Genomic DNA, 13,970 nt, shown 5'->3' on the forward strand with positions numbered 1-13,970 from the left:
TTGGTGGCTTTTGGTGTTGAGTTCTAACTTTATTCCCTTGTGGTCAGAGAGAATGCAAGGTATAACTTCAATGTTTCTGAATTTAGACAAGTTTGCTTTGTGGCCTAAAATGTGGTCTATTTTAGAAAACGTTCCATGTGCTGCTGAGAAAAACGTGTATTCTGATGCTGCTGGGTGAAATGTTCGGTAAATGTCTGTTAAGTCTAATTGATCTATGCAGCTGTTTAGATCTGCGGTTTCTCTGTTGAGTTTTTGCCGAGTTGATCTATCTAGTGGGGAGAGTGGTGTGTTAAAATCCCCAACGATTAATGTCTTTGGATCTATATGGGATTTGAGGGAAAGTAGTGTTTCTTTGATAAATTTGGGTGCTCCATTGTTTGGCGAATAGATATTTAGAATTGTAATATCCTCCTGAAGGAGAGATCCTTTAATTAGTATGTAGCGACCTTCTTTATCTCTTTTCATGAATTTTAATTTGAAGTCTATTTTATCTGATATTAGGATTGCAACTCCCGCCTGTTTATGCGGTCCGTTTGCTTGGTAGGTTTTGTTCCAGCCTTTAACATTGAAAATGTGTTTGTTTTTATGGGCAAGATGTGACTCCTGCAGGCAGCAGATAGAAGGGTCTTGTTTTTTAATCCAACTAGACAGTCTATGTCGCTTAATTGGAGAGTTCAGTCCGTTAACATTAAGGGATAGGACTGAGAGGTATTTGGGAGTTCCTGCCATGTTATCTACCTTCTTGGGGGCTGCGAAAACTGGGTTCTTCCTATGGTTCTTGGATTCTCAGTTTGGGTGCAGTTTCTTGGCCTTTATTGAGGTCTTGTTGGTTTTCTATGTGTAGGACATCTTTAAGAATCTTTTGTAGGGCTGGTTTGGTGGAGATGTATTGTTTCAATTTTTCTTTGCTATGGAAGGTTTTTATTTGGCCTTCAGTTATGAAGGAGAGTTTAGCTGGGTACAGTATTCTTGGTTGATAGTTGTTTGTTTTTAGGGCATGGCATACATCATTCCAGGCTCTTCTTGCTTTGATTGTCTCTGCTGAGAAATCTGAGGTGATTCTAATTGGTTTCCCTTTATAAGTGATTACCCTTTTCTCCCTGACAGCTTTAAGGATCTTTTCCTTGTTCTGAGTTGATCCTGTGTGGATTATAATGTGACGGTGGGATGTCCTATTCTGGTCTGGTCTATTTGGGGTTCTAAAGGCTTCTTGTATCTGGACAGGCCTATCTTTTTGCATGTTTGGGAAGTTCTCTGCTAGGATCCTGTTAAACAGATTTCCTAGACCATTAACTTCTGTTTCTAGGTGTTCCTCTACACCCATTATCCTTAGATTAGGCCTTCTGATGGTGTCTTCCAGGTGTTGGATAGATCTATCATATTTCTTGGACTTGTCTTGGATGGTTGTATGTTCTTTCTCTATAATATCTAGGCTGTCTTCAATCCCTGAGATTCGATCTTCTGCATGGTCTAACCTGCTGTCAAGACTCTCTACTTTGTTTTTTATCTCTTTTCCTTCTAGTTGGTCAGCTTTGATGGCTTCAAGTTCTTTGTTGAAGCTCTGTTTTAGGTCTTGTATGAGTTTCTTTACTTCCTTAATTTGGTGTTCAGTGTTTGTCCTCAAATCACTTAGTTGATTGGTTATGGTTTCTTTGGGCTCCCATTCCTTCTGTTGGGTTCCATTCAGCATTCCCTTTGTGGTCTCCCTGACTTCCTTCAGCTCTTTGTTAATGGATTCCATGAATGCCTTTAGTGATCTTTGTGTGTTCTCTACCTGGTCTCTCAATTCCTGTATTACTCTTTGATTAGCTTCCTCCCGTTCGTGGGATTCCTGCAGATCTCTTTGAGTGTTCTCAGCCTGCTCACGCCATTCCTCCCTTTCTCTTTGAGTATTCTCAAGTTGTTCACGCAAATCCTGTATCAGTTTTTGAGTAGCTTCCTCACGCTTATGATATTCCTGTATAAACTTCTGGGATGCCTCCTCTCTCTCCCTATCACGCTCATACATAGTCCTTTGTACGTTGTCAAACTTTTCATTTATCATGTTTGCCACCAGTGTTTGTAGAGTTGTTTGGGAACTCTCCTCTGGATTATTCATTATCTGTTCTAACCCCTGATTATCAGGATTGGGAATTGAGATACTCGAATTTGCCATTTTTCTTGTGTTTTTCCGGCTTACTCTGCCCATTTGGGATGAAGATAGCACCAGTTTTGTGCTAGAACACTATCTTAAGGCAACCATCAACCAAAGTTTGCATTTGTACAGTCAATAGTCTACAGATACAATCTAGTTCAACCGATACATCTATTCGACATCAAACAACTATATGTTAAAGAACTTCGAACCGCAGAGAAGAATTTGGAAAGCCAGAAATTATTAGGGTTAGGAAGAGATGTGGGTAAAAAATAGGAATAGATTGGTGTGGGGAGGCACAGGGAGAGTTAACTATGTCCTAATCACAATGCAGGAAATAGGTTGGGTAGGATGTAAGTAGAGAGAGAGAGAAAAAGAAGAAAGGGAAAGAGGAATGAAAAGAGACCAGAAAAAAATAGAAACGTAAAAATTAATGTTATTTTAGAGATTAAAAGACCATCTATTTATAGAGGAATATGAATATGTTGAGAGAAAGGGAGGGACATAGAGGAGATGAGAAAAACTTTAAAAAAATGCTTAAAATATTGTATAGGTATAAAGTACTGCTATTAGTGAATTTAAGTCTCAGAGGTTTTGAATTGAGTAATAAGTTTGTGGATTAAGTGTGTACACAATGGGGGATAGGGTCTACTGGTTAACTACGGGTTTATCTGAGGATGTGCAGGACAAGAGTTAAGTCACATAAAGATGAACAAAGAGGAAAAGATGGAAAGGATAGGAAAGTGAGAAGAAAAGATCAGAAGTTCAGTAGAGCTAGAAAAAAAAACAAAAAGATAATTAAGAATGAAAGAAAAAGAGAAAGAAGACAAGAAAAGAAAAGAAAACACACATTCACGTATTCCTAAAATAAAAATTATAAGAGGAGAAAAAAAAAAAAAGTTAATGGAAAACAATTATTTTTTCAGAAGAGGCAAAAATTAAAGATTAATAAAAGTTTTAGAAAAGCAAAAAAAATTTTTTTATATATATATAAGGTAACAAAAAACGAAAAAAAACAAAACAATAAAAAGAAAAAAAGAAAAGAAGAAGAAGAAAAAAAAAGTTCTTTGATTTTTTTTTTTTTTTTTTTGGGAGGGGTGGGAAGAGTCCTGTATCTCCCTTTTGTCTGTAACCAGAGTCTGGTTGGAGTCTCTGGTCAGCTTGAGGTCCTGTGGCTTGATTGGTTTCTTAAGTCAGTTTGTTGGAACAGGCAGGAAAATGCTCTGCTTTACCCAAGATTTTGAGATCCCCCTCCCAGGTTAGTTTACTGGGAGGGTGATCTGCTTTGAGAATCACAAAAGAGGGGGATGCAGTGATGAGGCTAGGTTCTGGGTAGAGTTGAGGCCTTTCAACGAACCGTAGCTTTTCCCTGGGGCTATTTTGTGAAAAAAAACTCACAGCACCCAGCCTGGAGCCATTCTCAGGGTTTCTGTTTTTCAATTGATTGTGGTGGCTGCTAGAGGGAGGGGCAGCCTCTGGCTCTGGCCACCCAGCGAGGAGAGCCACTCCAGTGGTTGGTGCCTGAGCTGGGCGACCCCTCCCTGGATGGAACTGAGTCTGTGAGGTCACCTCGCCGCCAAGTTCCTGTGACCTGCCAACTGACTAGCTCTATTCCAAGGCCTGAGCTGGAGCTAGCCGCTCCTCCGAGCTTTGTCAGTATCCAAGATGGAGATCACCGGTGCTGGGGGGGGAGGGGTGGCCTTCCCTCCTCTGCTCCCAGAGGAGTGAGGAAGTGGGGCTTCTACTCACGCGGAGTCTTGGATCTCGGGTCGTCTCTGGTCTGCAAACTGCAGGATGAAGTTGTCCGCTCCTTGTCGGTTCTTGCTGGTGTTGAGTAGAATCCGCTCGGCCGCTGCGTCTGGCTCCTTCGTCCCGGACTGGGTCTCAGGTATGCCTCCGCGGCGGTGGTCGCCGCTGCGACCCTGCCGCCGCAGCGGCAGCTGCTCAGATGTGTCTGCTTGGCTTCCCCTCTCTTGACTAACTCTCTGTCCTGTGATGGCACACTTGGTGTGATTCTCTGGCTTGGGACTGTTCACTGGAACTCTGAAACTGTTTTCTATGCAAGAGCTTGTTCAGATTCCAGCTTCTCCTCCGCCATCTTCCCGGAACTCTCTCCCAGTTTCCAGATTTTTAAATAAGAAGGTCAAGGTCAGGGATGGTATCAGTTAGAGGGTGATGATGAAGCAACACTGAATGTTGGGGAGAGGAATGAGGCTTGTACATTTGGTGTGATATATGTGAAATTTCCGGTAAGGACTGATGAGAGAGTTTTCTGGGTCCATTGGAGGAACAGCTCATTGCCCTGAGAGGAGGAACAGAGAAAGCAAAAAGCCCAGGATTTTCAGATGATCCACTGAGAAGAGAAGTCCTAGGGAGGGAGCATAAGGAAGGTGGCGGTGGTTAAAAGGATCAGAGACACTCAGCCATTCTGTGGCTGAGATGCCATGGGAAAGACAGGAGCAATTCTAAACACGAGTCTATTGTTACGTTTTCCTGGTGGATTGTTACTTTCCTTGGCAAATAAGGTTTTTAAGGAATATATATATATATATATATATGTATATATATGTGTGTGTGTATATATATATATGTGTGTGTGTATATGTATATATAGTTATTCAAGTCCCTTCTATGGATGGATAATGTTCCATTGTGTGTGTGTATATATACATATATATATGTATATATACACACACACAATGGAACATTGTATTTATATCTATATCTATATCTATATCTATCTATCTATCTATCTATCTATCTATATATACATACAGTATATCTATCAATTGATGCCCTTTTCAATTGTTTTCTCCTTTGGGCTATTATGACTAAAGCCAGTCTGAGTATTCATGACAAGGTTTTACATGGACATGCCATTTTAATTCTCCCATTTCCCTAGTCTGTCAGAACTAGATTTTGGTATCAGTTGTTCATATCAGAGCTTCTTATATTTTGCTTCATGATTGCCGATAAAAGTTGGTCATAGTGGCGCACACCTATAATTCCAGCACTTAGGAGATGGAGGATGGTGAGTTCAAAACCTGCTTGGGTTCCAGGACAGAGTGTGAGCTATATAGTGAGACCCTGTCTCAAAAGAATATTTCTCATAATATTGGTAAGGTGATAATTGATCATCTTTTACCAGTTTATTGCATATGTAGATTTTCTTTGCAACCACTTTATGAGATACAAGCATTCTTTAAAATGTAAACACAGATATATAGATATATATACATATATCTATATATTGCATTTAAGAGTTAAATAGACTAGAGTAGCTTAGGAATAATGTTAAATATAGTAATAAAATCCTAATGATGAAAGAATTCAGTACCAGGCCAGCTACATAATTACAGAAGACCTGTTACAAAATGAACATGTGGGACACTAGCCTGAGATGAGGGGCAAATCTCCCATTCCCATGGCCATACCACTCCAGTCCACAGCAAACAGGCATTCTCCAAGAGCTTGAAACCTCATCTCAGGATGCATAAAAACCTTGGTTCCAGATGAGTAAGCAGTTCACACTGAGATGCCAGACAAACACATCATGACTCTGCTTGTCTCCAATGGGGACTGCTGCACTCCTGCTATGCCTAGAGATGACACAGAAAATGCACCTGATTCTTAACACTCTCCATGTCCATGCCTAGTAACCCACCGGTTGAATGTAGGCCCTACCCCCTAGTTAGTGCAACTCAGTTTGTCACACCTTGGGGAAGCCTTATGTACCATCAGCAGGGAACTGGGGTAACTATGTGTGAGCTAAAACTGCAAGCCTCTAGTCATGCTCTATTGTGTCCACCCACTTCACTTAAAAACACAAAACACAGATAAAATGTTGAAGAATTATAAGATGGTGATCTCAGAGAATTCAATTACAATCAGGCCCTTCAGGACGTGTGTTAGCCCTATGACCACTTGTCACTTGTGTGAAGTCAGCTCTTAAGCAATGGAAGTTTATTTCTAAAGATGCTTTTAAAGGTTTGGGGAGACTTTAGCTCTTCACACAAAATAGCTCTCCAACATGAAATCAGTCATGCTGAACATTTAAAATTATATGCACTAACTTTTATGCACTTGAAATGTTGCTCTGTGTTGTATTTGGTTCATGGCATTATAAGTGACTTTTATGTTATTCTTTGTGCTTTTTTTTAACCCCACATTTTCCAGGTTTTCTAAGATGAATTACAATGAATGAAACCTTCGTGTTACAAAAATTTTACCAGATATTATTTATGTATTACTTATATGTAACAATATGGTAATTCTGTCCTCATTTTTGGAGGAATGCATATTTTAGGGCTTTGACTCAGAAATGTATTTCTCTTACTTAGGTCCATTAATATACGATTAGCTAATATTCTGGATACTTCTAAAGTTGAAAACCTTGTGAAAACCCTTACGCTGAATAAAAAGATCCTGGAGGATTTTGTCCAGTACAATGCAGCTTTCAAAGACCTCGTAAGTACCTGTGGTGACCAGGGTGACTGCCTTTCCTTTTCTATGGGGCCATTGGGACTCAGAGTCACACTTGACTTTTCCTTGGACCTCAGTTGGTGAATCATGTGAATTGGGTCTTGGGGAGCATCAGAGGTGGGGCTAGAAGGGGAGCAAAAAAAAAGATAAAATCGAGAAAACTCAGGTGACAGGAACTGTGGCTGTTCTCACTGGTGGTCCCCAAGGAGCCTGATCACTCAAAGCTTTGGCACAAAATGAGGTGGATTCTAGTCCCCAAATAGGGAACTCTGGGCCATGGGAATCCATGAGTATCTGATCCCTAACCCAGTAGCAATTAGGAAGGAGACTTGAGTTAATGGGATTGATTGATTGATTTTGTTGATACTGAGCGTTCTACCTCTATCACCCAATCTATTCCCCAGCTTTTTTTTTTTTTTTTTTTTTTATGTCCAGCTACAGTTTATTTTTTTTCAGATAGGCTGTCATGATTTTGCCTGAGTTCGTCTCAGACCTTAGTTCTCCTATCTACACATCCCAGGTAGCAGGGATAGGCATACATTATCATATCTGGCCTTCTGGTTTGATTCTATTGGATGATGAGCCTAACTAGACCTATTTGTTGAGTTGGCTGCATCCTTAAGGACTGGATGAACTGGGAAAAGATATGTGTGATAAATGTTGAGTTAGTGATGATGAAGCAGTAAAATTATTGACTCTGTTAAAATATCAACAATTGATATTTCATGTGTTTTTAGTGTTTGGATGACCAAGAGAGAAATGCATGTGAAGCACTTCTGCCGCATGATTTTTTTTGTTTTAAGGAATAAAAATAAAAACACTTCATAGACTACTTCACATGAAAGAGCAACTGACAAAAAAAGCATTATTGTTATTTGAGTTTTTGGCAGATATTTTCTTTTTTTTTTATTGTGAAAATACCATACAGAGGGGTTACAATTACATGGGCAAGATAATGAGTACATTTCCTATCAAGCATTGTTGCCTCCTCCTTTGTTTCCCCTTCCCATCTTTTCTTAAAATTAAATGAGATGAACCAGATATGGTGGCTCATACTTGTAGCCCTAGCTACTTAGAAGGCTAAGATTAGGAGGATTTCAGTTCAAGGATAGCCCAGAAGGCAAAGTGTATGAGACCCTTCTCAACTCCTTCCCAATAGAGAGCTAGATGCAATGGCAGGTGCCTGTTATCCTAGCTACAGCAGGAAGCCCAATGTTGGCAGATGGCTCCAAGTACATGATGGCCAGATGTGATTCTCTACCTCAAAAAATAACACCAATATCAAAAAGAAACAACAACAAAAACAGTTGAAGACAAGCCCCATTACCATATGAATGAGATGAAGGACTGAGTAGGTAGCTTAGCCCTAGAGCTCATGCCTAGCATTCACATGGCCCTGAGTTTGAGGCCCAGCACTGCAATATATATATATATAATTATGCATATGTATAATAAATATATACAACATATTTATATAATATATCATATTTGCATATATCTATTATATATTTACATATTATATTATTATATAATATTATATTTCTATATATTTTATTATATAATATATGCTTATATACACATTATCTGCATAATTATATATTTTATATGTAATTAATAATTACTATGTTGTATATATTTTTATATGTTGTATATATTATATATAATGTATAAATACATAATTTATGCAATATGTTATATAATTATAATATTTAACATATGCTGTATTATATTATATATAAAGTTATATATGCATATAAATAAATGAGATGAGCCTTTTCACTCCAAGAAAACAACTTCCAACATTTGTTACCAGTGATAAGATCTAGCCAAGAAAAGAAAAGTAGAATTTAGGAAAACTAACATCTGCCATGAGCTTGACAACTACTCAATACCTAAAAGGCTTTGTCTAATGAATCTGGTGATGATATTAATGAATGTAGTATTTTGATATTATGTAATGGGATGGGTCAACATTTGGCAAATCTGCATAGTCTGATGAAATAATATTTTCCAGATAAGCAATGTATGATGTTACAAAAGTATGCATAAATGAAAAAAAATCAAAGTGTAAAATAAACCAATGAATTTTAATATGATATTTTATACAATATTCATTGAGAGAGTTTTCAGATGCCATATTGCAACTAATCTCCTAAAACAATGCCATTTGTTGAGTTTTGGTGGAATATCAAAAGTATCCATATTTATCTGAAAAGATTACTTAAATACTTCTTTCTTTTCTAACTACATATTTTTGTGAAGACAGATTTTTTTTAAAATTGTATTTCCACCAAAACATGTTGTAACAGATTGACTACAGATATGGGAATTGAGCTGTCTTCTATTAAATCAGTAATTAAAGAGATTTGCAAGAAGAGAAAATGTGCCACTCTTTAAATGTTTTTGTTAAAATAATAAATACATTTAAATTCTGTTTCATCAATAAATTAAACAAAAACCAATTATGCAATCATGGTTGTGGGTTCATAATAATGAATTTACTATTGCTGACAGAGATATAAATGGTGATACTTTCAAGGGTCTTAAAATACATGTTCTTCTTTCCAGGAGGGAACACCAATGAGGACATTTGTGGCTGAAGTTGCAGAACAAATAGTTGGCATTGCAGTGATCAAAAATGAAATGGTAAATTGTGAAATGGCTCAAGTGGTAGAGTGCTCAGTGTAGCTTTGTAAAATATAAATTAACATACAATGTCTGCTTGTAAGTTTTAGTTTTACTTATTAATGTGAATGCCTCCTTTTCCTAAAGTGTACACTCATTGCCTCCCATCTGACAGCCTTTCAATTCTTTCTTTCTTCCCTCCCTCCCTTCCTCCTTCCCTCCCTCCCTTCTTCTCTCCCTTCCTCCCTCCCTTCCTCCCTTCTTCCCTTCCTCCTTTCCTCCTTCTTCCCTAACTCCCTAACTCCCTTCCTCCCTTTCCCACCCTCCCTATTTTTTTTTTTTGCCAGTCCTGGGGACTGAACTCAGAGCCTGGGCACTACCCCTGAGCTTCTTTTGCTAAAGGCTAGCACTCTACCACTTGAGCTATAGAGCTACTTCTAGCCTTTTCTGTTTATGTGGTACTGAGGAATTGAACCCAGGGCTTCATTCATGTTAGGCAAGCTCTACCACTAAGCCACATTCCTAGCCATGCTTCCTTTCTTTTTGTGGCACCAAATGCTTGGAATATTACAGAGAGACATGAAAACATTCTTATTCTGAAAATTTAACCTTTCACTCCCCAAATCAACCAAAAAAATTGCATAGCTCTCTTTCAACAGACGGCTACTACAATTAGTCATTTCTGTTTTCCAACATTCTTCCTTATACCTAATTACCTGGAAGTGGGGGGTGGGGCGGGAAAGAGAGATTTATCAAATGCATATGCCATTTTCTATTTTTCCAAATGGGAATTATTCCAAAGCATTTGTTACTGAGTAACACATTCTTTCCCTACTGGTTTAAAGTGTCACTTTTTCACATAGACACATATTCTTGTGTCTATTTTTAAACTCTATTTCACATATTTGTTATCAATTGCATCATCATATGCTTTGTTATCAACTAAGAGAGCCTTCTCTTACTTTTCTTCTTACCTAAATGTTCTTGAGTTTTCCTGGTTATTTCCTCTTTCAGACAAACCTCATGCTACTATGAATTTTTTCTATGCCTGTGTGGATTTTGTGGGACAATTAAAGAATGGTCTACATAAAAATATAGGAACGTGGTTTCTGTGTTGTCGTTAACTCTTTGACTTTTTAAAATACAATTTTATTGTTATTAAGGTATTAGACAGAGGGATTACCATTTCATAAGTCATGTAATGAATACATTTCTTTTTGGACGGCGGCAACCCTTCCTTCTCTTTCCCCCAGTTTCTCTCTTCTCTCCCTGCTCATAAGTTCCATAGTTCATTTCCCACTCCCTCCATTTTTGTACTCCCTTGCTCCCCATCACACAAAAGACAAAATATTTAAAAAGCAAAACACCACCAACAACAACAAACACGTGCTTGCATATCCTGGAATTCATTTTGATTAAGAGTATTTTAAATGTTGAGAGGAGTTATGCTTTCAGATTTCTCCCCTAAGAACTCTTTGAGTTCTTAAGAAAAGTTTTACAATCTTTTTTTTCATACATGGTTTTGAGGCAGTGAGGTTTATGTGTTATAAACTTGTCCTCCATGTGGTGGGTCCTTTAAGGAGCTGGGCAGGAGGTTGAAAGGCCTTTGGGAGTACTGCCCCCAGAAGGAATTAAGTAGTTCTTAGGAGGTCCCAGATCATTTGCACAAGAATAGGACTAACTACAATTAAGAGAGAGACTGGCTCCTGTCCTCCCCAAGTGTTCATACTATAATGTCATCTACCCTTGGGGTCTTCACTAGAGGCCGAACCCGAACCTGGATAGAGCTACCTGTTCTTGTACTTTCAGCCTTTTAATACTGTGAGCCAATTAGTATATTTTCTTTATAAAGTACTCAGCTATGAGCATTTTGTTATAATAATGGGAAGCTATATAGCCAAATACTTTGTGTTCCCTGAAGGCCCACCCTCTACCCTGTCCTGGTCCTAGGAGCTTGACTGAATGGGTGGCATCATAATGCCTTTGCCCCTTGCCTTCTGGGTATGCTTAGGCAGTGGGAGATCTTGATGAAGGAGGGGAAGACAATGAGGTTGAGATGCCTGCAGCTGGCTGATAGGCTGTTTGTGAATTCCTGCAACTAGTCCTGTACCACCAAGTAGAGGCAGATAATAGCTTGGAGGTGCTGCATACTATCCCCACTAAACCTCTTCCCATCCTTGTTGAACCTTCCTCCAATGATCTTGATTTGATGTACCATATTTCCTGATGAGACCTTGCCCAAATATGGTCTTAGACATTTATGATTTATTTCTATGTATTCTTATGGTATTTTCTTGGCATTGTAAATAACCATTTTTTCTTACTGTACTTTGTTAAAGTGTGTTTGGTATATGGAAAGTATTCAGTTTTGCATTTTGGTCTTGTACCCAGTCACCTTTCTGAAGTCTCATTGCTGAGTTTTAAGATTTGTTTGGATCAGAGCAACTAGAAGGAATGCTAAAATTCAGAGGGCGGTTTTATCAATTACCCACAGCTTCTATTGGAACTTTATTTTCAAAGTTCATATGTTTTGTTTTGTTTTATTTTTTGTTGTTTTGTTTTTGTCAGTCGTGGGGCTTGAACCCTGGGCTTGGGCGCTGTCCCTCAGCTCTTCAGCTCAAGGCGAGCACTCTACTGCTTGAGCCACAGCTCCACTTCTGGTTTTCTAGTGGTTTATTGGAGAGAAGAGTCTCATGAACTTTTCTACCTGGGCTGGCTTTGAACCATAATCCTCAGATCTCAGCCTCCTGAGTAGCTAGGATTACATGTGTGAGCTACCGGTGCCCGGCAAAAGTTCATTTTTTTTTTTGGGGGGTCCGGTCGTGGGGCCTGAACTCTGGGCCTGGGCGCTGTCCCTCAGCTCTTCAGCTCAAGGCTAGCGCTCTACCACTTGAGCCACAGCGCCACTTCCGGCTTTTTTTCTTTTTGCGTATGTGGTGCTGAGGAATTGAACCCAGGGCCTCATGCATGCAAGGCAAGCGCTCTACCACTGAGCCACCTTCCCAGCCCCAAAAAGTTCATGTATTTAACATTCGTGACTCTCCCTTGTTTATTCTTTTTGGATCGGCTTGTGTTACATGCAAGAGCCTCTGAGTATATTATGCAGATTATAAAAAAAAATTTCCAAAAAAAAAAAAATTTCCCCTGTTCTCTGAATGATGCTTTGTTTTCATCATAGCAAGTTATATGCTTCTTGATTCTAGTATTTGTATTCATCAGCTTTCCTCAAAAGTCTGTCTGTATTGTGAATGAAAAATTGGGTTATCAGTTTGAGTGGCTGGCATGGAGATAGTCCTCTACTACATCTCTCCAGTCACTGGCAGAGTTGCCCATACTCTGTCTAGTGGGGAGGGGAATGGCCTCCTCTTGCATGCATGAGTATAGTACCAGCAGGCCAGCAGAGACACCCATGTGGCCCAGGATGAAAGATGTAACCTAGTGGTAAAATCCATATCCAAGGTAAAACTGCCTTCCATTTTGGCCTGCCACTATACTCCATTATTTCAAAAATAAACTTTTGTTATTTTAAGAGATTGGGGAGGAAAGGAAAATAAGACGGCATATGCCCATCTGTTGTTTTGAGCTAGTAACCTCTGTTGGCTTTTGCTTTTCAGTGATTTCTCAGCCTTACACTTATTACTCATTTTATTTTATAATGAGCAGTGTCTCCTTTGTAATTAAAGTCTTATAGAATAAAAGCTGCTACAGGATCAATGAAGATTGAAAGGTTGCCAGGATTGCCCTGAGGTACCACCAATGGCCTCGTTACCCCTCAACTCCACTTCTGTTTTGTGGTGGAAGCTGGGAGACAAGGGACTTGGCCACAAACTTCACCATGTTCATGAATTTGCTAGTGCCAGCCTTGTTGATCACAGATTGAATCTGGCTCCTTATATGTTTCAGTCCCTCTTCTGAAAAATGTGCTTCTTAAAATAATTTTCCTGTGGAAATCAAGAGGAAATCTGAGTTGGTGTTTTTCAAGTCTACATTTGCTTTGATTGTTCTTTTCCCCTACATTTCAGATTTATTTAGTTTGTTTTTTTGTATCCAATAGATACAAAATAGGGTCTTGTAGTCCTTAGTTGTCAAGAATTAAGTCCCCTGTCATCAGAGTCATGTTCAGTTTGGATTTCTCTTCATTGTTCCCTGCCCCTAACATTGTATCTTTCTGAGAGGTGAAGGAAGCCAGGCTGAGTATTGTGTACTTTTAGCAAGGATGAACTTTTGGTTCCCAATGCAGGATGAGCAGAGAAAGAGAAGGAACCAAAATCTGACCATTGAAACAGGAGCAGTGTGTTCAGTATTCCTTTTCCATGGCAGTGCTATGAGTCCCTTTAATTACTTATGCAAAATTTACTATTTATAGCAATAAATAGTTTAAGGAATGCCGTATATAAGGCTCAGTCTTACAGCTCAGCCCTATGTGCCAAAGCATGTGACTCTTGAGATGCACATTTTCACATTACCAGATACGGGGGAACACTAGTTCATCTGTTTGCTTGACTCCTAAATTGCCCACATGCTCAGTCACTTGTGCTGATTTGCATGCTCTCATGGTGTCTAACAGTGGCGAGGGACTGCTGTCCTGTGGCTTAACTCATAGCAAAGACTCAGGGCTCTCTGTGTTGATAGACGATCATGGCTTTGTATAGCCATCTTGCAAATACAAGATATCAGAACAAGTATCTTTCAGGAAGCATAATTTTTAAAATTTTTTATTATTATCTTT

The 13,970-nt window shown here is 39.0% G+C and overlaps 1 protein-coding gene across 1 annotated transcript in view; it reads left to right on the forward strand.

Annotated features, from left to right (window-relative positions):
* Positions 1-13,970, forward strand: part of Cfap61 (cilia and flagella associated protein 61) — a 237,419-nt gene that overhangs the window by 76,561 nt on the left and 146,888 nt on the right. Inside the window, exons 13-14 of the mRNA XM_042666424.1 lie at positions 6,475-6,601; positions 9,185-9,262. Of these exons, the coding sequence (XP_042522358.1) occupies positions 6,475-6,601; positions 9,185-9,262 (205 nt within the window). The remainder of the gene's footprint in view (positions 1-6,474; positions 6,602-9,184; positions 9,263-13,970) is intronic.

This window comes from Dipodomys spectabilis, unplaced genomic scaffold, assembly GCF_019054845.1.
Source record: "Dipodomys spectabilis isolate Male_0828 unplaced genomic scaffold, ASM1905484v1 ptg000365l, whole genome shotgun sequence".
NCBI lineage: Eukaryota > Metazoa > Chordata > Mammalia > Rodentia > Heteromyidae > Dipodomys > Dipodomys spectabilis.